The 26,389-nt window shown below is 36.8% G+C and overlaps 1 protein-coding gene across 1 annotated transcript in view; it reads left to right on the plus strand.

Moving 5' to 3' along the window:
- Positions 1–4,476: 4,476 nt before the first annotated feature.
- Positions 4,477–26,389, plus strand: part of LOC134792423 (putative carbonic anhydrase 3) — a 48,864-nt gene continuing 26,951 nt past the window's right edge. The window contains exon 1 of the mRNA XM_063763722.1: positions 4,477–4,695. Coding sequence (XP_063619792.1) covers positions 4,650–4,695 — 46 coding nt within the window. The 5' untranslated portion in view covers positions 4,477–4,649. The remainder of the gene's footprint in view (positions 4,696–26,389) is intronic.

A 26,389-nucleotide genomic window follows, 5' to 3' on the forward strand; every position in this document is an offset into this window, starting at 1 on the left:
TCTTGGGTACTGCTCTCCCAAGTGCTCATCAAAACGTGTCGAGTGACTAAAACAGCGTGTGCCTGTGTGTCACCAAACCTGAGTTTCACTAGGTACAGCCAGGGTTCAGCATCAGCTCTATCTTGGGTACTATACTTTCCTAAGTATTCATCAAGACGAGTTGCATGACCAAAACAGCGTGTGCCTATGTTGTATAAAACCCGAGCTCCACTAGGTACTGCCAGGGTTCGGCATCAGCTCTATCTTAAGTACTACACTCTCCTAAGTGCTCATCAAGATGAGTCGGATGACCAAAACATAATGTGCCTTTGTTGCACCAAACCTGAGTTCCACTAGGTACAGTCGAGGACATAAATATGTATACATTTTTTCACTTTATTTCAATGGGTTAAGGTGAAGAAATGTATACATATTTATGTCCTCGACTGTACCTACTACCAGTGCCAGGACTGCCAGGGTTCTGAGTCATTTTGTTGAACTTCACGCCGACGTTGCAATTGGTGTGCAGTCGGCGTGCAGTTCCCATACAAGTTGCAGTCGGGTTGTAGTCCGTCTGTATCGCCCCTAATTAAGTCACTGAAGTTTGTATTAATATGCTTATCTTTATTTATAATTTTAGCAATTCCAAGCAATAGTAACACTAAAACTGTTTCTTGAACTGAAAATACCCGATTTAAGTTTGCTAACACAACATGACTGATCAGTTCATCAGCGTCACAAAACATACCAGTAAATTGACCTCCGCAGTGAATATACAGCAAGATTGATTGTTCTAGTAGGTATTCACAAAAACTTAATTGCTAAATTGGGAATCAAACCAAGCGAAGCGAGGTGGGTCTGAATCCAAAATTTTAACTCACTTTTGTATTCATCGTTGTTAATGGCGATGGCGTAAGCGCCATCGACATTATTGAAATTGAAAACACCACATAGGTATCGTTGTCTGAGTACCCACAACACAAGCCTTCTTGAGCTTACTGTGGGGCTTAGTCAATTTGTATAAGAATGTCCAATATTTATTTATTTATTTACTACTAACGCCATCTGTTAGAGAAATAATTAACATTAGCACGAATGTTAATTCATCATTTTGCCAACAGATGGCGCTAGTAGTAATACGAAGTGTTATTACTTAATTTAATTTTTTAGGTTTATAAAATTATATTTTTATGTTTGATAGCACATCTAGACATTAATTTAAATTACTATGGTAAATTTCAAGCCTCACAGTGCGATAATTTTTCCGTAAAGTGTACCACAAGAATGCATAGTTTGTCGAATAGTGATAGGGCTCGCTTCGCTCGCCCTAACAAGATTATTTAAGTACTAATCTAAGAATGAACGTCACGCAAAAGCGGGGTAATAAATAATAGTGCTGACGTCATTAGAACAGGTATTTATTAATATTACCGTTTTGTTTCACAGGTTTTGGTTCATTTAGGTAGGTAGGTCTTCTTCATCAGTCGTTCCCTCAATGCTGAGGATCGTGACACCATGTCCTAATGTTGCTGACCAGTCTCTTCCATAGGCTTCTGTCACCCGCCAACCAGCCAGCCACCCGCCAGGCCCAACCAACCGACCAGTCAGCCGCCAGGTAGGTAGGTAAGTACTAGGAAAAACATTGTTATAGGTAGTAGGTATAACGCACGAAAAATTACCTTACGGAATATTACGTTTTTGGAAACAAAAAACACAGGAAGTAGATAAAACTAGGTAGTAAATGTGAATGGAAGCACGTACTCGTTGACTCTTTCTATTTAAGCCTGCAAGGCTTATCAAGCGGTCTTTAAATGGATTGCAACGATTTGTTTTGTAAACTCTTATGTCCGCTGCGATTAAAATATAATTTTCTCAAAAATGGACGGCAAAGTCGACTTTGCCGTTTAAAAAATAGGTCGCGAAGCGCGTAGTTTATGGTCAGTCAAAAATTAAAAAGTTAAAAACATTGCAGTCTCGATTTTGGGACTGCAATGTTGCATACAAATTCCATTATTTGTCGAGTTCCAAACTTTTTAAAAGTTGAAATGGCCATATCAAATGAAGGCACAGGCCCATTAAACAGCCAAACAGATGATTAGTACCGCGACTATTTAGCTGTCTCAAATAGGTTGGCGTATTTTCGGCAGAAAAATACACTTCTATTTTTTTATTAAAAAAATAAAAAGGCGGCAAAGCTAATTTTTTCAATTGTTTCTACTTTTTTCCGTGAAAATATATACGTAAGAACGTTGCTTTTGTAAAATATTTCTATGATATTTATATTTCTTGCACCATTTTTAAGAAAAGCACTATATATGACTCGGCTGGAAGGCTACTTGCTGGCTTCGGATTCAATTAAACGGACTCCCAAGGTCGTCCGTTTAAAACGAATCCTCAGCCTGCAAGTAGCTGCTTCCGAGCCTCGACAATAATGTACTATTAATGATCTTCGAGGTCAGCACTTACAGCGTTGGGTAAATTTTAAATGGTCCAACTCTAAGATCAATTACTTAGAAAAACCAATATCTATATAATCAACAGAATTCAAATATCGATAATTCGGCATATAACTCGCAGACTTGACCATGTCAAGGTAGGTGGAGTTTTTTTAGATGACGCCTGCAGTTTTTGTACGAGCAATTTCGTCGTGGGCATTGTCGTTAAACTTATTAACTTTACCGTTTTAACACTTGCCAGTACTTAATGCCGGTATAGAGATAGTAGTCACCTCACCCTCCCACTAAGCTAGATCAAAGCTCTTGAATGAATAACTATTATATAAATGAATTATTAATTACTGCCTGATTAATAGCTGCAACTTCTCTGCATATCCAAACGCTCAAATGCAAACAGCATTTTAAATAGAATGCTTCAAAAATTCACAGTTAATAGTGGGTTGCGGTTTGCGGGAAAGTGTGTTCAAAAGCAGCTGTCGCCCTTTTCACGGTGTTACAGGCCTATTTCCATTGCTTGGTGGAAGGTTGTCTCGAGTCAACCAGTGTAAAAGACTACGTAAATAATAGATACCTCGATTACCTTAATTAATAACTATATGTTAATTAAGGTAATCCAGGTATTAGTTATGACTACTATTATAACTGGTAGGTACCTCTGTTTGCCATAGGACACATATGGCTAGTTAATAGAGTCTGTGCGGAAAGAGAAGTCATAGAATGTATCGGTTCCCTTATATTCCACGACTCTTTCCGCACATGTTTCTGAAAAATCTCGCCCAATTTCATCGTTGATCTGGGACTCCGGCCCAACGCTCTACCAACTGACTGAGCTACCGAAGCATAGGTACATACCTAATTGCTACAAAATACAAGGAACATCTACTTGTCTTTAGGTACAGTTAACACGTACCTACCTCTAAGTAAATATGGCCATTTCATATAATTAAGTAATCCTACATGCGACTTTGGATACTCATATTTTATTACATGAAAGTGTTAAGAGCCAACGGGAGTGGTAATTTCTCCATACAAACGTACTCTTCGTTTTCCTCCGTGGTTTTTGAAGCTAGAGCAATGATTTTTTCAACACAGATTAATATTGTCAATATCTGTGTCGGACCGTTTTGCTTTTTTTGATATTTTTGTTTTTTAAGGCGCTAGAGAGCCCTTCAAAAATAGCCAAAATGGCCTAATTGACTATGCCGCAATGAGAGGCGTGGCATTCAAAACTGATATCAATTAGCCAAAAAAGCAAAACGGTCCGACACAGATAATTTTATAATCATTTAGATTTCCAAATTTGGTTACGATTGGTTAAGTTTTGGAGGAGGAAACAGAGGAGTACGAAACCTCGATTTTTGAGATTTTTACGCAGGATTTTTCGCCTTGTCCTTATCGCACTACTTTTAGGTGCCGCTTCCGTTAGCGAGACGGGTATATTTACCTAAAATATTTAAAACTCAGCTCCTGTTTCGTCTTAATAGGTACGATGTTAATTCCATCGTAACTACAACTTTGCTCTACCGATGATTATTTATTAATTAAGGAAATCGAGGTATTATTTATGACTACTATTATAACTGGTACGCCTTAGTTAGGTGTTCGCTACCTTGATCTGTTTGCCATAGGACATTAATAGGCTATATAGTTAATAGCTCAGATGAGCACGTATAAGTGCGAACTTAAGCTATTTAATAAACTTAACGAAATAACATTTAAAAATAAAATACTTTTCATCTTTCAATCACTAGCTAGATTGCGACAGTCTTTTGTTTTGCTCTGCTGAGAAGATATTTTTTATAATTATAAAAGAACAGGAGAGATGAGAAACACTATTATTTAGGAGCCACAGGGGTTCTTAAGTAAGTATTAAGGCATCTAATAAATGGCCAACTGTTGTGAAGTCGCCTTGAGATACGCAACAACCATTCGTAATCGCACTTAAACTAGTTTCCTCGAGCGTTCGGCTCTTGTGCTTGAACAAGCGATTGTAACAACAGCCCACTAGGGGAAGGTATTATGCGAGGGAAACCAGCGCGCAGACAGTTGACGCTCGCCCGACAAGACACCGCACGATCGCTGAACGGTACGCATCAAACAAATGCCGCGCTTTCAACAAAACAATTGAATTATGACTAAAAAGTTGAAAACAAGTGAAGTTTATATTAAATAATCAGAGTATTTTGTGTGACAATAAGTTTCTCTGTGACAGTTATGCAAATTATAATTTCAACGTTTTTCGTGCTCGCGCTTTTGCAAGGTACGTATTTTTCAGGATCGATCGAATTTAATAATAAACTGTGTTTAAATTAATTATTGATAGAGAAAAGTTGTAGCTACTGGTTTAATTCTATCATATTAACACTTTCAGTCCACGATATGGCTGTACTAATAAAAGCAGATAGTTTTCTCTATTGGCATACCTATAATATGGGTAATCTAAGTAGCTCAATATTTAATTTTAAGAAAGGGCCGTGGTTAACTTAAGAGGTAAGTAGGTATAAGTAGTCAGCATCAATAGAAGCGGATGAAACAATGCGCCAAAAGTATCTGACACCTTCGAAGAGTTTCCCAAATAGAGGAGAATTTATAATATCTCGTCGGCTAGCGTTTAAAAGTATCTTCAACAGTTTAATTATGTATAAAAGAAATAAATTTCATATACCTATACAAAAGAAAAAATGACCAAGGCCTCCAAAACCTCTTCTTCATCTTCTTCTTGGGTTAGGTTGGGTGGTGGGTTTTTCTTTTAGGGTCATTTTTCCTTTTTATATGACATTTATTTTGTCTTGTAAAAACACTAATGGAAATATTTTCATAAGAAAGTACATAATTAAATTTTGTTCTAAGAGTAGAACAATTTAATTGTTCCGTTATGTTAAGCTATTTTTTTTATGCTGTCTTTAGATGTTAACTACTTATAAGTAAAGAACAAGTTCATGTTCTTTTGTATTTTGCAGCAGTCTGTTACAAGTTAAAAATATTTTAAATTTTTTAAATGCACTTATTGTTTGAATATAGTTAGTTATAGAGAGTTATTGCAATATATCCACTATCCAAATATTGGTGTCGATGGTGATTGAGTTTAAAGTTATGTACTTACCTACCGTACACGGCAATTAATTTAAAGTAGGTACAAACTACAAAGTTACAACTTTCGTCACATCATATTAAAACTTTCAGACTCGTGAAACCCAACTACATATATATACGATTAATTAATAATATTTTACAAGTAGCTACATTATTTGAATTCTTATACACCGTCTTAACATTTCTATTATACAGCGACATTTTGGATTTGGCGGATTATTGACACAAAATGATTTGATTGTTTTAAATTTGCTGGTCAATATGTTACGACCATTTGTCACTTCTCGACTCGAAATATTGTCACGACCACGCTGTCTATCCATGATATCATGTCAATATCGTGCGTGCTAAAGCTCATTGAAGTGTTCAGACCAATTAAACTGACGAATAGTTCTTTTCCAATTCGCAACGTTCAGGCGATGCAGATATTCGCTCTATTTATCATGTGAGGTCAGGCAGTGTGTTTCAAAAGAATAATAGCTTATTGCAATCACTTAAGAGCGCTCTTACAAGAAAAGTCGAAATAATGCAAAATTGATGATACTAGTCGACGAAATTCAGGACTTTGCGCTCATTATTAGAAACAATGAGTACTTGTTCCAGTAAAAGCGTCTTCTTATCTTTATAAATATCGTTGTAAATATTAGAAAAAGGACTTATTAAATTAGTAATGATTTTTTTTCTGATGGTCGTTTCCGAAAAACCCCGTGAAGCACTGAATGGCGAGCTCTTATTTGGAAATGTTGAGACTTTTACTCTGCTAAACCTGGCTATTTTGTATTACTAATACCCTGTACTTTAGGCATATCAAACTATATTTTTCCTACATACCTTTGAGAAAGAGAAAATCAAAGTAAAACGAACTCGATTTTCTCTCCGAAACAAGTGTCAATTCCTACGAAAATCTACTTAATATCGAAGTCATTTTCATACTCAAGCAATCTGCAACGTTTGCTTATACTGTTGGTATACATTAGTGTTTATGAAATTCTACTATAATTTTTTGGCAATTTTTTGAAAACTACTCTATATTACCGATGACGCGCGCTGCGCCAGCTCAGTGCCGCGGCAGAGCTTGTAGAGGCAGGACGTGTGTCGGTCGGCTCCGCACATTTTCAACGGCGACGACGAGGTTTTTTATCATTGTGTGCGGCGGGCGCCGTGTAAAACGCTATACTGTGTGCGTGTAAACCGCAACGAGAGACTTTGATCCTAGCACCGTTTTTATAGTATTATAATTTATAATGGTACAGTTTAATAAACTACCGGACAGGATTAAAAATATTTGAAACGACCTGACATTCTATATGTATTTATTTGACTCAAGATAGTACTCAGGGTCTGATGATGGAGCCGGAAGGTGGTCACCGGTACTAATCAACCATGCAACTAAACCACTTCGTGTTTAGGCTCGTTTTATTCATCTCAACAAGATCTTTGACACAAGATAGTACTCAGGGTCTGATGATGGAGCCGGAAGGTGGTCACCGGTACCAATCAACCATGCAACTAAACCACTTCGTGTTTGGGCTCGTTTGATTCGGCTCAACAAGATCTTTGACTTAAGATAGTACTCAGGGTCTGATGATGGAGCCGGAAGGTGGTCACCAGTACCAATCAACAATGCAACTAAACCACTTCGTGTTTAGGCTCGTTTTATTCGTCTCAACAAGATCTTTGACTTAAGATAGTACTCAGGGTCTGATGATGGAGCCGGAAGGTGGTCACCGGTACCAATCAACCATGCAACTAAACCACTTCGTGTTTGGGCTCGTTTGATTCGTCTCAACAAGATCTTTGGCACAAGATAATACTCAGGGTCTGATGATGGAGCCGGAAGGTGGTCACCGGTACCAATCAACCATGCAACTAAACCACTTCGTGTTTAGGCTCGTTTGATTCGTCTCAACAAGATCTTTGACACAAGATAGTACTCAGGGTCTGATGATGGAGCCGGCAGGTGGTCACCGGTACCAATCAACCATGCCACTAAACCACTTCGTGTTTAGGCTCGTTTTATTCGTTTCTATAAGATCTTTGACACAAGATAGTACTCAGGGTCTGATGTTGGAGCCGGAAGGTGGTCACCGGTACCAATCAACCATGCAACTAAACCACTTCGTGTTTAGGCTCGTTTGATTCGTCTCAACAAGACCTTGGACACAAGATAGTACTCAGGATCTGATGATGGAGCTGGAAGGTGGCCAGGGGTACCAGTCTACCGTGTAACTGAACCACTTCGTGTTTGGGCTCGTTTGATTTGTCGCAACAAGATCTATGACACAAGGTAGTACTGAGGGTCTGATGATGGATCCGGAAGGTGGTGACCGGTACCAATCAACCATGCAACTAAACTACTTCGTGTTTGGCTTCGTTCGATTCGTCGCAACAAGATCTTTGACACAAGTTAGTACTCAGGGTCTGATGATGGAGCTGGACTGTGGCCACGGGTACCAGTCTACCATGTAACTGAACCACTTCGTGTTTGGGCTCGTTTGATTCGTCGCAATAAGATGTTTGACACAAGATACTACTCAGGGTCTGATGATGGAGCTGATGATGACAGACAGGTACCCGTCGCCACCTTCGCGCTCCATCATCAGACCCTGAGTACTACCTTGTGTCAAAGATCTTGTTGAGATGAATAAAACGTGCCTAAACACGAAGTTGTTTAGTTACATGATAGACTGGTACCCGTGGCCACCTTCAAGCTCCATCATCAGACCCTGCCCAAGTAGCACAGATAGCTCTATAACTACTCACTTTTAGTTCTATCTAACGCTCTGTGCGTATTAAGACACTTATAAGAGCACACTCGTGGTCCTACAGCTGTATAATAGATCTCAGTGATATTTATATAGCTTAGGGCTGATTAAAAGCTGCATTACGGCTCTGAAAACTACCATTAATACGCAAAGAGTGATATAAAGGTATGTTTGCTACGACCCTATACAGCTTTAAGGGTTATCAAATGCTTTAACCGGTATAAGGTCTGTTTAGTGGATAAAATTACGCTATGTGCTGAATAAGAAGGTAATTGTGGACTTTTATTACGTTGACTTATTAAGGGAGCACAAGTGAACTATTATGAAGCTAATAGACGTATAATGGAACACATGTGGCACATAATACAGCTTGTCGCTTAACATGTTTACCGCTAAGCAGCTTTTATTACACTGACTTTTAAGGGAGCACGAGTGAACTAATATGAAGCCAATAGACGTATAAAGGAACACATGTGGCGCATAATACAGCTTATCGCTGAACGTGTTTACCGCTAAGCAGCTTTTATTACGCTGACTTTTTAAGGAAGCACGAATGAACTATTATGAAGTCAATAGACGTATAATGGAACACACGTGGCACATAATACAGCTTATCGCTGAACATGTTTACCGCTAAGCAGCTTTTATTACGCTGACTTTTAAGGGAGCACGAGTGAACTAATATGAAACCAATAGACGTATAGATGGAACACATGGGGCGCATAATACAGCTTATAGCTGAACATGTTTACCGCTAAGCAGCTTTTATTATTCTGACTTTTTAAGGAAGCACGAATGAACTATTATGAAGCCAATAGACGTATAAAGGAACACATGGGGCGCATAATACAGCTTATCGCTGAACATGTTTACCGCTAAAGCAGCTTTTATTTCGCTGACTTATTATAAGGGAGAACGAGTGAACTATTATGAAGCCAATAGACGTATAATAGAACACACGTGGCGCATAATACGGCTTAGCGCTGAACATGTTTACCGCTAAGCAGCCTATTATACTACCATTGGGACTGTCTGCATAGCGGCTGTTTAAACGTTCACAAGATGCCTTATAACTGTTTAGAGGTTCATTATTGTATCGAAATAACGACTTGGACTTTACAGTGGTTCACTTAAGTATCTTTATCAGATATATAACAGTCGTATGCTGCATATAAGAATTTTAACGGTTCACGTTGCTTTTTAACATTGACCGCCATTTTATTGTATATAACCTACAAAATTGAAATTGCTTTTCCAACTTTTAAGGGTAACAATAAGGTTTTGTGCCTGAGTTGTTAACCTAAATCATTCGTTTAGTACTTCCTGTAACGTATTATTAACTTTTTATCTCATAATTCTGTCCAAACCACTGAAATAGTTTTTACACATAGCTTATTTATATAATTAATTTAAATAAATACTGGTTATTTTCGTGGCGCACTGAAATTTTCTTAGATAATGTATATATATAATATCAATAAACTTGCATTCCCAAACATCTTTCTCGCATTAATATATAAAAGATCATGTACACACATTTAACTAAACACTTTAACAAAATGACTTATGGTGTCGTTGCGCTTAACGTTTTTGCTTCAATATAAATATGTTCACCTCTGCGTTCGTCGTCGCTATACTAAATATAATAGCTGATTTTTAAGGCAGAGGTGTAAAAGTATGTTATTAATTATCTTTTATTCAGCCCAACGTCAATCTTTCCCGGTATTAGGGCGCACATGTGACATATTAGCTGAATAAAGGGTAACTGGTGGTCTCTTACCCAGTCAATATACACCTCTTATAACTCCTGTTACCCCTTATAATTCCGTTAAATTGCTGCTACAACGATCTTGAGTAGCTATGTGAACTTAAGGCTGCATAATTTGTGCCCATTTAAGAGTTATAAAAGCTGAAAAGACGCTTATACAGCTCTTATGCAGCTTTTATATTCCAGCTTCAAGCGTATTCGTACTTCATTATGCGGCTGCTATACAGCTAATCTGTGCTACTTGGGTGTGTATCTTCAGTGTCAAAGATCTTGTTGAGACGAATCAAACGAGCCTAATCATGTTACTACATGGTTGATTGGTATCCGTGACCACCTTAATCATCATCAGATCCTCAGTACCAGTTCGTTTTTAAACCCTCGTTGATACAAACTTTACAACCTATAGGTACCAAATGCAATGACGAAACATGTAAATAAGCGAGTAGGTACCTATAATTTCTTTCGAGTAATATACCTTCATAAGTACAAGTATGGGGCTATTCATAAATTACGTCGTTTCAAATGGGAGGAGTGGGGGGGTCTGGACATCGGATGATGGTAACATGACGTAGGAGGAAACAGATTCATCCGAAGCTTGATTTTTGGATGATTTGAGGGGTGGGGGGGGGGGGGTCAAAAATCGTCAAAAATAGATGACGTAATTTATGAACAGCCCCTATGTACATTTGCACTGCATTTAGTATTTTCGTACTTACCAAATAACAGTTTTAGAACTTTAAAAGTTAAGTACAGTTAGTGTTGTTATGGTTGATTTCAATATGCTTCGCGAAGGATCAAGAATGTTTAATCCATCATTGTAGTGCGAGTGTGGTAGAAGGGATCGGCGTACTGAGCTCGCACGGCCTGCCGCAGCGCGTAAAATACCTAAACTCGCTCAACGCCGAAATGTAATAGCGCTCTTAACTGCATCAAGCGTCTCAAGTCAAGACCGGTAACAGCTTTAATATTTACAGTCACTTGCAATAACATCTTATCTTGCACATCGAAACGCGCAATAATATGTGACACGCTCTTACGGCTACCTACGAATAAGATTGTTCATATAATTATTGCGCGTCTTATATATCTTAGAGCGAGTACTTAGAAGTTTTACAAAGGTACACAGCTTTTACTCGCTCTATATATTTAGGATAATAATTTTAATTAACGAAAATTTGTAATATAATCTTATACCTTTGAACGAGTAATTCTTGCATATTTATTTATTTATATATACGAGTATATTCCCTCGGTCTCCCAGATATTACATAATAATATAAATAAATATAATTATGTTAGGTTAATGTTCAATCCAAGTTACATGTAATTTTAAAATCAGACCCTAACTTTGATTGTATGGTAGCGACTTTTTGGCGGCGCGGCGGGTCCGTGTGACTCTTAAAGCCTACCACTGACTAACAGGCCGCCGGACGATATCAGCCTGTCAGTTAGAACAAAAATTTGACAGCTCCGAACAACTGACAGGCCGATATCGTCCGGCGGACGGTAATCAGTGGGCCCTTTAACAATAACAAACCACATGATAACGCAGGTGTTCTGTTTGTGCAAACACAAATCACACACTACACGATCTATATAGTTTAGAGTGCCTAATGGGTACCTACCTTAAGGCCCCTGTACACAATGGGCCAGCGCCGGCCAGTCCAAGGCACGCAGCCATGCGGTAGAATGAGATAGCAATATCACTTGCTCCCTCTAACGCATAAATGCGTCCCCCAGACTGGCCCACGCTGGCCCATTGTGTACAGGGGCCTTTAGGCTTCACGAAAACAGCAAACTTCGAAAAACTGTTAATTAGGAGATATCTATTATGAATTCAAAACAACAGTTATTGTGACGTCAAAGGCCTTAGGTTACAGTTTAGTATACCTAATATAAAAACGAATTATTATTTTATCACAAATAAATAAGACACTTTCTAACAAAAAAAGTTTACAAAAATTATAATCTCCAACGGTTAACTCTAAATAACGACATTTAGGTATCCTTATTTTATTTCTAATCTTATATTAAGTGCAAAAAGTAATAATTACTCACCAATGGTAATCTTGAGTGCTAGCACATACTTACAAAAAGTAGCTAATTTGAAGTCATTGCCACTTCATTCGAGGACTCTTACTCAGAATGTGATGCGTTGACTCAGTAAAACGGTTATATCTCTGTAATTGGGGTCTAGCGGGCTATCCTGATTCATACCTTAACATTCCTTTTGGATAAATCGTATGGGACTAGGCTTACCAGATGTCAGGAATTTTTGCCGTTTGTCAGGAATGCGGCCGGAATACGAAAATGTCAGGAATTTTAGTGACTTTTAACAGACAGGTACCTAAAAAAGTACATTTAGTACTAATAGTAAACTTTTTATAGTACATATTGTACATATTAAAAATAACATAAAATTTGTATAAAGAAGTACAAATGCGAACTTGTCCCTTTGAGGAATCTCTTCCAGTTAACCTTTGAGTATTATTCAAATTTACTGACATAAATCCAAAACAAATCAGGAATAATATTCGCATATTATCAGGAATTTTGCAAGGATATCACAAATTTGGATCTGGTAAGTGGTAACCCTATATGGGACCAGCTTTTTAATTCTTAGTCATTTTGTTTAAATTTTAAGATCGTGTCGTCCCCAAAAAAGAGTCTAATTTGGGTGGTTTCAGTCCGATTTTCGGCATAAGTAGGTAGAGTTAGACCAAGAAAAGTCTGCAGCGATTTTGATAGCCTACACAGTGCAAGTCTTATGTACTATACGTCATAATTTCATTGAAAGTTTCACCTTTAAAATATCACTTGCACTGCGTGGACTATCAAAATCTCTGCAGACTTTTCTTGGTCTAACTCTACCTATGTTATTTCGTCAGCGACGCAGGTTTAAATACTTAACTTTAAATTGTGACCTATGCTGAGAAATCTTATAACGATCATTGTAATATAAACTTGGCTAAAATAAAGGCCGCACTTAAAAGCTCAGTCACTAAAGTGATTACCTACTCAACAGCACGACTTTAAGCATCTATGGCCATTGTTAAGCAGATAAAAATCAAAAAGGTATAATACCAGTTAAAAATGTAATTGTAATCCGGAAGGCAGCTTACAATTTTATTTATGAACTGTACTAAAGTTTCACGAGTTATGTAAAAGAGATACCTAAGTGTGAACGCGCCTTTTACGGACAAAACAATGGTTATACCTATAGGTAATATTGGTAACAGGCGAAGCAGTGAAAGCTTTTACCTTACCACCAGATAATGGCGACTACCTTTCCTACAGTCGACTATATAAGTAATGTAGCCTTAGGTAACCAAAACTAGCTGAATTAAACCTTGTTAATACTTTCTGAGCACGTGTAATATGAATTCGACAAAATTAAGGTGTAATTATATAAACAAATAACCTTTAATTCGCCTAACTTAATTAACTTTTCTTAACTTTCCTATTTTGTTAACGTTTTTTGAGGATTAACAAGGCATTTGTAAGCATAGTGAGTAATAGTGACGAGAGAAGCATAGTCTCTTCCACGCCGTCTGCAACAATGCTAACTTTAGTGGCCTCACATTATTAAATACAATTATATCTGTGGCGCTCGGACACATAGTTACTAGGGACCCACCTATGGCTTAGTTTGGGTCTATGCCAGTGGTTCTTAACCTGGGGGTAATTACCCCCGTGGGGGTAAAACTGGTATTTTACGGGGGTAATAAGTTAACCTAATATAACCATACAACAAACGTACACGTTTTATTTTTTATTACCATTGGGAGGAGGGGTAAAATCAGGTTCCCTAGTTAGTCATAGGGGTGACTGGACTGAAAAGGTTAAGAACCACTGGTCTATGCAGATTTCTGTAAGACTTAGGAAATTAGGTCTAATTTAACTTGACGTCTAATCCCTGCACTTCGCGCCGCTTTATCTAGTAAGTAGTAACATAACAACAGCAATGCGTCTCACCGTTGCAGTCAGTCGGCGCGGCGTCGGATTACCCATTCAGTGAAACTTAATATTCCCGGCGTTATTCCCTTGAGCGTAGGTGAAAACTAGTATAAGTTTGACTTCTAGGTATATAAGTATAAGGATATTAGTAAGCAAAGATTATATAATATTGGTTTGATTGAGGTGAACTTTCGCCTGTTCTCGGTTAGCCACGGGAACAACAAGCGTAGGCCGTAGGCCGCGAAAGCCGCATTGTGTGCACGTAGATAATGGCTGTAGGTACTCTTCATGGACTAGTTTATGGGACAATTGACACCGTTTTGCTTTTGTTGATACTGCTCTCCCTACCTACCACTTTCCTTCGATCCCGTGCATAGGGTCCAATTTTCTGGTATTATGTAGTTGTGCCTTTCTCGAGAACATTCTCTGTTTTCGCTCGAAAATATTTCCCATAGGAAACGGAGAACGTTCTCGAGAACGACACAACTCTAGGTATGTTATAATAACTTAAAGAAAATAAACTTTAAATAAAATGGCTCATTTAACCATACTTTCTAACAAGATTCGTAACAAAGACAGTTGTTGCAAGAAAATGGAATGCGACAGTGTCAGACATGTCGGCTGGGGCGTTATCGCCTGCCGATATCCCATTTATTACTTACATAACGAGGAAATGTTCTCGACACCCAGTAAATTTAACTTATCTCTTATAATTATGACGTATTACGTACAATGTTGCAGTTCTTGGTTATTGAACTCTTATGTAGTACCTATTGTCGGTTATACAGAGTTTTATAAACTACAAAGTACTAGGCAGGTGGATTCCATCTTATTTCGAGAACTCGCATGCGTGTTTTATTGCATTGCGGTTTTTGATCGGTAGGTTGTATTGGACTCAACCAACAATCCGCAATGTAACTAAAATCGCATGCGAGTTCGCGCGCCGCCGCCGTCTAAATCAGCCCTAAAGGGCCCCACTGATTAACAGTCCGCCGGACGGTATCCGCCTGTCAGTTGTTCAGAACTGTCAAAATTTTGTTCTAACTGACAGGCCGATACCGTCCGGCGGACTGTTAATCAGTGGGCCCCTTAAGGATGACTCACGCTAGAACGCACGCAGGTTGAGGTTGAGGCGTCCTTTAGAAAGTATCACGTGATCACCAAACACCCGTCATTCAAAACGAAGTGTCGGATGCCTTGACGTGTTAAGGGGCCCACTGATTACCAGTCCGCCGGACGATATCGGCCTGTCAGTTGTTCGCAGCTGTAAAATTTTTCTTCTAACTGACAGGCCGATATCGTTCGGCGGCCTGTTAGTCAGTGGTCGGCTTTAAAGTGTGAATTGCCAATATACTGACGTATAGTGTAGGACTGTCATTATGAAAACTATGAAAATAATCATATTTTCATACACACTTTGTAACTACAAAAACCTAGGAATTCAGACTTTTCTAATAGTAAATTCAACAATATTTTTAAATTTATGTTTTAGCTTTAAGTAACAAATATTGTACAATATTAAGATGGTAGGCTATGATTTTAGTAAATACCTATGAAATTATAACACCTTTTCTGTGTACCTATAGTTACAATAAATATATTACCTATGATTTATGATTATGATTTAAATAGGACACATACAATTATTTATCAATATGATTTATTGAATACAAACCTAGTATAAATTATTAATTATTTGTACATGTACACAACAACTATGAACAAGTTTTACCGAACATTTAATTTATGGATCAGCTACACCTACTAAAAGCAACGTTATAAATGATCATTAGTGGGTCTTATATCATTGAAATAAGGCGTATATTATGTCATTTAACGACTCACTTGCTTTTGGTACATATGGATTAAGTAGGTACTTAGGTACCTACCTATATAAAATATTCACTTCTAGGTATATGATTTGATTACATCCTTGAGTAGGGCATTGACGGCATTTTCATTATCCTGGTTGCGGTTAAGTTTTTTGCTGCCATTAATTGAATGCTTAAAAAACATTAGTACGTATATACAATTATCAAATTCTTTATAAGTTTTTCAATTGACATTACGAGTAAGCACGTGGAGAGGCGTATTCAGAAACTCCGAATATAATACCTACTTATTAGTTGCGCTTAAATACATATATTTGCATATAATTAGTTCAAACAATGAACCGACATTGAAATCCAATTGATCACTTCTGAATATAAAGATAAGATCAAAGATATTTATTCGTGATGATCACAAAACATGTACGAACATAGTACAGACAACAACAGTAAGAAAAGAAATAGCTAGCCGGCAAAAACGGTAAAAACCTCAAGCATTCAAACCACGCGTGTAGGTAATTCTGACGTTTTGGTAGGTGCTTTCTATCGCGAATAACAATCGAATGTATGGTTTGTGGTTTGTTATAAAAGCCGTAAATCATTAGAAAACTCATTGGCTCTCCGTTTCAGCTTGGAAAAAAAATTCCGTATGTCCCGATGTTCTCTGCGGGTCGCAATTCTCAAACGATTCTCGTGAAATTTTGTAACCATGTTCAATGATTAAATAGATTTTTCTTGCCGATTAATTTTTTTTTAGTTTTGTTTTTTTAAATGGTGCAGTCATACATTTATTCAGTTTTAAGTTATTCTCGCGAGTGCACAGTTCCACTAGTATAAGGGGATCCCATGCCCCAATGACCGAAGGTCTGAATCCCTTAGTTCTAATGTTTTTTGTAGCTTATCATATTAACAACAACGGGTTTAAGCAATATACCTACCCATATTTACTTCAAAGAGATATATGGCATCAAAGTTGAACGTATTTTAGGCCAATAAAACTGGTACCTATTCTGGCCATAACTTTTGTGTTAATTAGTTTTAAAGGAACCTAGATAGACACGTTTTAGAGACGTCAAATACGAACCCAAATATGTATGTAGATTTCGTATATGTTAGATCTTTCACAGCAATCGAGATACGAAAAAAGTGTTTTATTTATAAGTCAATGTTTTAAAAAATCATAAACAAATATCTATTTTTTTTTTTTAATCCGGTAGACAAAATTGAAGATAAAAGATTGAAGAACCGATAGCCGTTTGCCTTATAATTCTATGTGTAGTGCAAAAGTAGGAGACACGATTCAAAACTTGTCAAAAATCGATGAAAACCTCAATAAATTCCATATTAACCTTTTAACCGCCGTAGACTGATATATAAGACATACAAAATTGGGCTCATTTCGCTGCGGTCTGATAAATAAGACAAAACTTCGTGAAATTTCGTACCGCCGGCGACACAAGCCCGCGCTTTATGAAAAATTATGATTATGGCGGTTAAAAGGTTAAAATTAAATTGAAGGATTAATAAAATTCAAGTTGAATTGGACGTTGCATGCTTGCGTTAATGGATGAAAAAATAGTTTGATTATGAATCGGCTAATCGATCGAATCAAATTTAATATTACGATTTGCTAATATTAACTACGTAAAGACGGATGATATACAGCTATTCGTCGGCCTAAGTCGCAAACCTCGTAACTCCATTTCAAGGAAATTAGTAATTGCTACCTTGGACAACTTACTTATAGTCGCAAACCCCGTAACTACCCCGGAGTAGTTACGAGGTTTGCGATTTAGGCCGAGCCGACATTATGATGATATTAATTTATTATTGTTACTGGAGAAGTAAATAGTTTACATATTGAAAATAACTTAATTAAAGTACACATTCTTTAGGTACATTTTATTATTTTGCTTGAAAATATAATTATGGCATGTCTTCCTAAAAATTGCATCATTGCTCACTGAGGTACGATATCTAGTTAAGGTTTTAGATCGAGAGGGTCGCCATGGACTAACCTATGGAGACCAATTATAGGTGCCTTTGTAATAATTATGGATAACCGGGTAATTAATGATCTAATCCAACGAGATAGCTTGTTTACCACAAAATAATTTAAATATTCGTAAGCTTCCACGAAGCACCAAAAAAAAAGAATTTGCATAAAAATGCTCGCAAAAAAAATTATATGTGCCGATACGGGTGCCTCTATTAGTTGCTCGATCGATCAATAAATCACTTCTTGGCCAGATTTAACGACTTGTTACGATTTTGAAATGGTTTTGACACGACCTTGACGATCGTCTTGGTGATTGGCGCGCATCTCACGCACTACTTTCACTTCATTTCGCGTGCCAAGATCGTAACCGTACCAAAATAATATCAAAAATCTGAATAGGGCTCTATGATAGCTTAGTTTTTGTTATGTTTATGCGCGTCAACATATACCTACTACATACTTGATTTATAAGTACTTATAGCTATGTTTTATGTGTGAACACATATGAATACATTATAATACGTAGTGGTCAGATTGATGAACATTTTCATGTTTTTTATTAATTTACTCGTCTTAAAAGCGACTCTACCTAACGATATCTGGCGAAGTTTTTGATTAAGATCCAATATAAGATAACTAGATAACTTTAAGATACGTCAATTAATAGATCTACAAAACGATATGGATTAGATGTGCCAGTGTCAAAAGTGACGTTTTTGTTCGAAGAAACGTCACATTTGGCACTGACAGATCGAATCCATATCGTTTCTAGATCTAGGTATTAATATGACATATCTTAAAGTTCGAATCGGGCCGTTAGTCTGCTTGAAATGATGACGATAATTGATAAAAACTATCATTTTATTAGGTAGCTATCGCACACATGTTTAAATGTAAATTTATGCCAGAAGTACAATTGTCTGTGGTCATGATTTATTTAATTATTATTATGTCATTATTAATTACAATAATTACAGTTTATTTACAAGCACTTCGATCAGGGATGTACCTTGTTGTTTAAAATTATCAACTGTTTACCAATCTATTAGTATAATGAGCTGTCAATCAGTTTCGGCCTGTATGCATAAACGTAATAGTTTACGAAAGTCCGAGTGGGCAAACAGTTTGAAAACTACTTAAAGACGAGGTTTTCACATGAATAAGTTATTTAATAGGCGCTTTCTTTACTAATAGCACTTTTTGTTGAAAATTTCAACACTCTGATTTAAACTTTCACGATTATTAAACATTATCAAACTGCACAACGGGACTTAATCGCATATTTAAGTTTTAAGATTTACCTCCAACGTTTCGAGGACGGCGTTGTCCTCGTGGTCTCGGAGAAGACTCGTCAGCCACGGCAGACTTGTTCACCTGACGATTTTTGACAGCTGCGATTTTTGAGCATTTGCTGGAGTCAGGACCAAACCACTGGATTGAGCTACATAACCCTAAAATCCTTTCCACGGATCGCCATTTCTACAGTAGAAAGGTGCGGGAAGCCATTGAAATCAAAAAACATTGCAATTTTAATCGGGACGAGGGTTTTAAGATTTCATCCACATGGAATCCAGTCATTAGTAAATGCAAGCGGAAACGAATATCGACAGTCGATAAATCGAATATCGTTAGTGTTGTGTGTCGACAGAGTAACATCCCTAGTGCGCAAAACGTTCAAACTGATAAACAAGACCAAGTGCGGGTAGTTCGAAAAACTCGCGCGGCTAGAAGATGTTGATGTCAACTTGAGCCAGTCTTCTCCGAGACCACGGGGACAACGCCGTCCTCGAAACGTCGGAGGTAAATCTTAAAACTTAAATACGCGATTAAGTCCCGTAATGCAGTTTGATAATTTCAACACTCTGTTATTTGCTGTTTGTTTTATGTGCAAAAATATCAAAAGAAGAGCCGACAAAATTCTTTGGTTTTTCTAGCGGGCCCAGAGCGGGATTTTTCCTTCTTTTGACTAAACGATGAGCCTACCTAAAAATTTGAGGCAATGGTCGGTTTTGTACTGTATCGTGGACATTACTGTCCCGTCCATGGTAGGTTCTTATATTAAAAGTGATTGCTAAAACCATGTACGATTAAAACGTGCCTTTTAACGTTAAACGTTACCTAAGTAAAAAGGTCCGACCACACCGCTGCTTAAAAAACGGTGACGTTACTGTATCGCAGTCACGCATTATAATTTTATTGTACCGTTTTTATCGCATGCTCCACACACCACTGCTTAAAAATCACTGGCGGTGCGGAATAGCAGCAGTGACGCGTCATAAATGTCACGATTTTAACGCATGTCCTCCTAGTGAATTGGTAAAGTTTACGACACGTCATGACGTCACTGCGATTCCGCATCGTCACCGTTTTTTAAGCAGTGGTGTGTGGAGCATGCGATAAAAACGGTACGCTTACGATGCGTCTTTGCGATTCCGTAACGTCACCGTTTTTTAAGCAGTGGTGTGGTCGGACCTTATAACTACCAAAAATGACGTTCCGTGCGTGCATTTTATATTTATGGTCAAATTTAATAACTCAAAAAAACTATGAAATAGTTCGCTACCATGTCGTTGCTTTTGTGAACTGTTAAAAAAATTTGGATGGATGGATGGAAATCTTTTGAAGAACGTACAAGTAAAGAGAGCAATTGTATCGATCATGTGAGACAATTTGCGACCTCTACCTGAATAACCTAGGAAATGATTACAGTTATTTCCTCGCCGGCTGCAATCAAATTGTTATGATGACACATAATGAGCTGAACAAGAAAAATCCAGAAGAAAAATGATGAACTTACTTACCTAACTGAAACTTTATAATACCGTTTCATGTTGGTATTATTTATTGCATAGTCCAGGAAACTACTAATTGTGCTGCCATCACTATGATTCTATTTTGCATAAACTTCATGACAATATCTATTAATGCTAGGTATAACCAGAGCGATTTGTGGTGTTATCGATTCTATTTTTTATCAAACAAACTAGAGTCTGTTCGAAAAGAGAAGAGTCGTGAAATGTATTGGACCCCATACATTCAACTACTCTTCTCTGTCCGCACAGATTCTAAATGAATTTTAGTAACGCCGCTAATTAGAAACAACTTAGTAACATAATTATAATTACAGAAGGTGCTATTAAATAGGTTTGTGTAAAGTTTCTTTGATAAAAAAACAACGGGTTGCACTCCGGGAGTGCCGGCCGAAGTGAGAACTCAATGACATTGTAACAGTTTTTCGATCAGGTCACGTGTCCGTCTTACGAATTTTCAATCTGTCGAATATGTCGGTCACGTGACCTGTCACGAGTTTAACATTTTTTTCCCAATACAAAAAGTGCACAGCGCCGCTAAAGAAGTTTTCACTTCAAAAAACAACGGGTTGCACTCCGGGAGTGCCGGCAGAAGTGAAAACTCAATGACATTGTAACAGTTTTTCGATCAGGTCACGTGTCCGTCTTACGAATTTTCAATCTGTCGAATCTGTCGGTCACGTGACCTGTCGCGAGTTTAACATTTTTTCCCCATCACAAAAAGTGCACAGCGCCGCTAAAAAAGTTTTCACTTCAAAAAACAACGGGTTGCACTCCGCGAGTGCCGGCAGAAGTGAAAACTCAATGACATTGTAACAGTTTTTCGATCAGGTCACGTGTCCGTCTTACGAATTTTCAATCTGTCGAATATGTCGTTCACGTGACCTGTCGCGAGTTTAACATTTTTTCCCCATCACAAAAAGTGCACAGCGCCGCTAAAGAAGTTTTCACTTCAAAAATAGAATCGATAACACGCAGAAAGTAACCTCGATAGAAAATCAAATATAATCCTACATATCGGCATTTTTCGCTTCAACTCACAAATCTCACAATAGATACACCTAGTGTTTAACGCGAGGGAGCGTTATTTATTCATAGGAAAATGCTGACCGGTAACAGCATTTTAAATGACAGTTCTTACTTGTGTATTTATGCAGGGCTTTACAAACTTGGATTAAATATGTATCGGAAGAATACGGGTTACGTTGGAAAAAAGTGCCAGCTTTACACCTGACGGTGCACATCGGTCGTAAACTGTGAAAAGCGAGATATTGATTATTATTAACCTGTCAAAAAATCGATTTTAGTTAGGTATTCAGTAGGGTAATTAACTGTTTTATTTTAGCATAATTACTTAATCAATATCCAAATGTATGATATAGTGAAAAGACGCTAAAGAAAACTCTTTAACTTAACATTAGGTACCTACACATAAGTACCTACTACTAATCCACAGCTGACTTAATGTTGGCAAATAAACTACAGAAAGAAGTTGGTAGACTATTTGTAGAGCGCCCGACTTTCAAACTGGAGCTCAAGAAGAGTTTTAGAAACTTTTAATTTAATTTAACAGTCGCTTTTCGGTAAAAATAAACAAAGTCAACTAATGGCATCCCAATAAGGCCTCATTAGTACCGAACCGCTCAAGTTAGTAGGTAAGCATGGACAGCCACATATAACACAGTTTTGAATGTTTGGACTGTTTATTAAGCACAAGTAGCACAACACGCCCCACGACCTGTGAGCTGTGACCTCTTGTTTTACATTGACAATTAATATAGAAATGCTGTACAAGGTTATTCTTACCAACATCGAGACGGCCCACCGACATAGATGTCCTTCGACGACCAACCTTTGATTGTCACTTGTTTCAAACAATATGAAATCGCGAGATTCGCCACAGTCCGGTGGCCAAGGCGAGATTAGAGGAAGGTTAGCACGACCAAGTCAAGCTTAAGCAATTGGTTAATTCTTACAAAATTACAAATTTCGCACAAACATAACAATATGTTCATTGTTTACATTTAAATGCGGTTTCCTAACGCTATCTTTAAGCTAGCAATTATATAAGTCTAGCAATGAACAAAGTCATGTTATGTAATGCTCAGTCTATCATAGTTCTCTTTAGTTAAGTAGGTAGGTACCTAATTAAAACTACCTTTTGTTAAGGAGTTCAAATGCAAAGAAAATTCGTCTGTAAATGCCACCTCGTCAACAGATTATTTATCGAAATCAAATTATTTTTATTTTATTTCTCTATCGTGTTTGCCTGTGTCTGTCGGCCCGATTCTAACTTTAAGATACGTCAATTAATAGATCTAGAAACGATATGGATTGGATATGTCAGTGTCAAATGTGACGTTTCTTCAAACAAATACGTCACTACGTACTCGTATTTAGATTAAAGAGAATCAAAGTACCTAATTTAATTCTTTATTACTCTTTATAATTAATTTAAGACTTGGCGCTGCACGCGTAGATGCACTGACCATAAAAGAATTTATGGCAGTTGGACTAGAACCAAATGCACCAGTTACCTTCCTGTCTTTATCACCGAATTGGAAACAAACAAAAGTAATTACCGTGGTCACTGAATATCCGGAGGTCGGCTCTGAATAGAACGGAAGCGAACATTTCTAAAAAGTACCTGTATAACTTTTGAATTAAGAGCATTATTCGACTTTCTTTTTGATATTGTGTGACATCGCAAATGTTTGAACATGGTTGTAAAAATCACGGACATATGTCGAACTAGTACTCTCAAACTTTCTAAGATTTGATGCATTTTGATAAGCAAAACTAGGTTAGACAGTTTGTTGGTGCGATCGCCATAAAAACTTTTGTAAGATATGACAATATTTTGCAATGTCGCGAGCTGTCATAAAGGTCCAGACTTTGAAAAGTAAATAATGCGATTAATTACGAAGTTAAGTAAAGCCTTAACTGGAGCAATTATATTTTTCATTCGTGTTTTATTTTAATCTCTTCTTGATTAATTGTGAAGGATGTCGTTTATTTTGTTGTCTTAACAATCTCTCGCAAATAAAGTGAAAGCCGAGCAATAAATATACGCAAATGTGTGTTAATTGCTACTTGAGAAGTTATTCATTGGCGAACTTAAAATAAACATAATGTAGGTAACATTTGCAAGCAATGTCGATGATAAATCAAGAAACTACATTAATATGATATTAGGATTTACGTAATCGCATAGAACGAACTGGATTATTATGTCTAATATATAACGTGACTTTGGAGTAGCCGCCAGCTTTTAACTACAGATTATAATTGGCGTAAGAAACATACATTTACTCGTAATGGTAGTTGCAGCTTCAAATCCAAATATTTTTTTGAACTGATATTAATTATTGGGTTGTGTTAGGTACCTATACCTACTGGCTATATTTTAAGTGTTTTAGAAATTAAAGTATACCATGTTTTATGTCCTTACTAAATCTGTTCAAGAATACACTGTTAAAATCTAAAAATATTGCAATATTATAGTGTATCAACTGTTCTGAGATCCAGGCAAATGCACAAGAAAACTTTGTAGTTCCTTGCCAAATGGGATTTGCACTAATGTGGCCTTTTAATGCTCTGGACGGTATACTCTAAAAATACAACTCAACTCGTAATGTAGGTTGCATTATATTAAATTTTACGGAATGTGCATCTTGCAGATTTATTGCCCAATAAATAACAGTGTTATTATGTAACTGCTCTTTAATTTAAAGTAGCTAAAATGTATTTAATGCCCGTTTTGCGCGAGTTGGGTGGACATTTGGACATTTGAATAGGCGTTGCGACCCAGTTTCGAGTACAGACGAAATACAAGCACTTATTTTTAAACAAACATTAATTTAAATTACAACCGTTTAAATAACCATCTGGAAGAGATCGCTTTATAGAGATAAGTCTGCCTGTTGTTACCTACTCATCTAAGTCCTGTCTTTGTGTTATGAAACTTATGAACTTTTCTTTAGTAGTGCACAATGCAATGCTGATATTAAACTAAACAAAACTAGTAAAACAATGTTATTATTATTAAATAAAGGTGCGCTATAAAGACGAAAATAATGTTTTGATAGAGTCACTTGATTTTGTTTAAGCTTCTATACGACTATATAGAGTACCTTTTTCCGTGATTTACTGATGAAGGAAAACCTATAATATCACAAAGATAAGAACAGTTTAGTTAACTCATAGCATTAAGCGGGTACCGAGTGGTTTCTTAAATTAACTTCAATAACAATTAACGTCAGAAAATTAAAAACCTGGGATGGAAGTTAAAGCCATCGCGGGGGTTTTAACTTTAACGTTTTACCTCAAATACTCCGAAAATATATTTGTGTTTAAAATTTTGCCATTGCCATCGCTCGGCTGCCACTAACTATTATACTAAAAGTATTCTGCAATGGTACTCGTAGGTAGGTAGGTATGTGCAGGGTAACAATGTACAAGTTGAAAATTTATAAAAATTAGACTTTAGATTATAAAACATCAAAGGCCTTTATTAAAACATAATTTTATTGGATTTATCGCAAAAACCAAATACCTAAATTCGCAATAGACCGCATAAAATTATAATTTTAATGTGTTCAAAACGGGTACGTTTTAAGTATTTTACACGGACCTTACCGGTTTACGATTGCTAAAGAACGATAACTTACTACAAAAGTAAAAACATAAACATTTTTTTAAATAAATATATAACTGCAGGGAATTCAATAAATAATTAATTACCAGGAAGACAAGTTGTATGCCAATTATAAATTGAAAGTGCTTTAAAACCTGTCTGTGCAATAACTAACTGCTATTTTATCAAATTTTATTTGAAACACATTCTGCATAATTACCTAGGTACCTACATAAATGCTTCGACACAAAAAGCTACATTTTTGTTTTACTACTGATTTCGGAGAACGTTCCTTTTTTTATGCGTAATAATTCTAAAAAGGAAGGTGACTATGCTTTAATCATAATAATGTACCTACGTAGGGAGATACATCCATACTTGAAGGATGGTCCAAAAATAAATTGACAAATAATTGTTACGAATATTTTTCTTACTTACACGTACAACACAAAATAAATATCAAAACATACTCAAACGCAAAGTTTGTTAAAATGATCATCCATATGCTGCAGTAAAGAATTGTAGGTAAGTACCTATATTTATTGTGTAGGTAGTTGTTGAAGAGTAAGAATATTGGCAGTTGAGTTTAAGACAGGTGGCGATAATGGTCCATTGCTTTCAATTTATAGCTATAGTAGCTGTACACAAGATGACAACATTGATTTATCGCTCGTATGTTATGACATATGCCACAAAGTATACTTATAAGCATGTGTGCCGTTATATACGACGTAGATACTTAACTATACATAGCATAATAAATACTTACAATGGATACAATATAAGATTAGTGTAGGCGAATTAGTGTATAAATCTCTTAGTCTTATAAACATCCGGCTCGAAGGACCAAATGAACGCTGTCGGGCCGCCGATGATGAATAAAACCACGTAAAAGTTTAGCTGTACAGTATATTACACAATATTTACACACAGCACGAGAAAAAACACAGAATATTTACCAAACAACAAGCTATTTACACATAAAATTACAAATGATATGCAAAATGTACATTCGTTGCTCACTGACAAGAAAAAACTACATATACATATAAACAAAAGACGCGCGCTGGAAGCGGCATCCGTACCGGCCAGCACGC

The sequence above is a fragment of the Cydia splendana genome, chromosome 7 (assembly GCF_910591565.1).
Source record: "Cydia splendana chromosome 7, ilCydSple1.2, whole genome shotgun sequence".
Lineage (NCBI taxonomy): Eukaryota > Metazoa > Arthropoda > Insecta > Lepidoptera > Tortricidae > Cydia > Cydia splendana.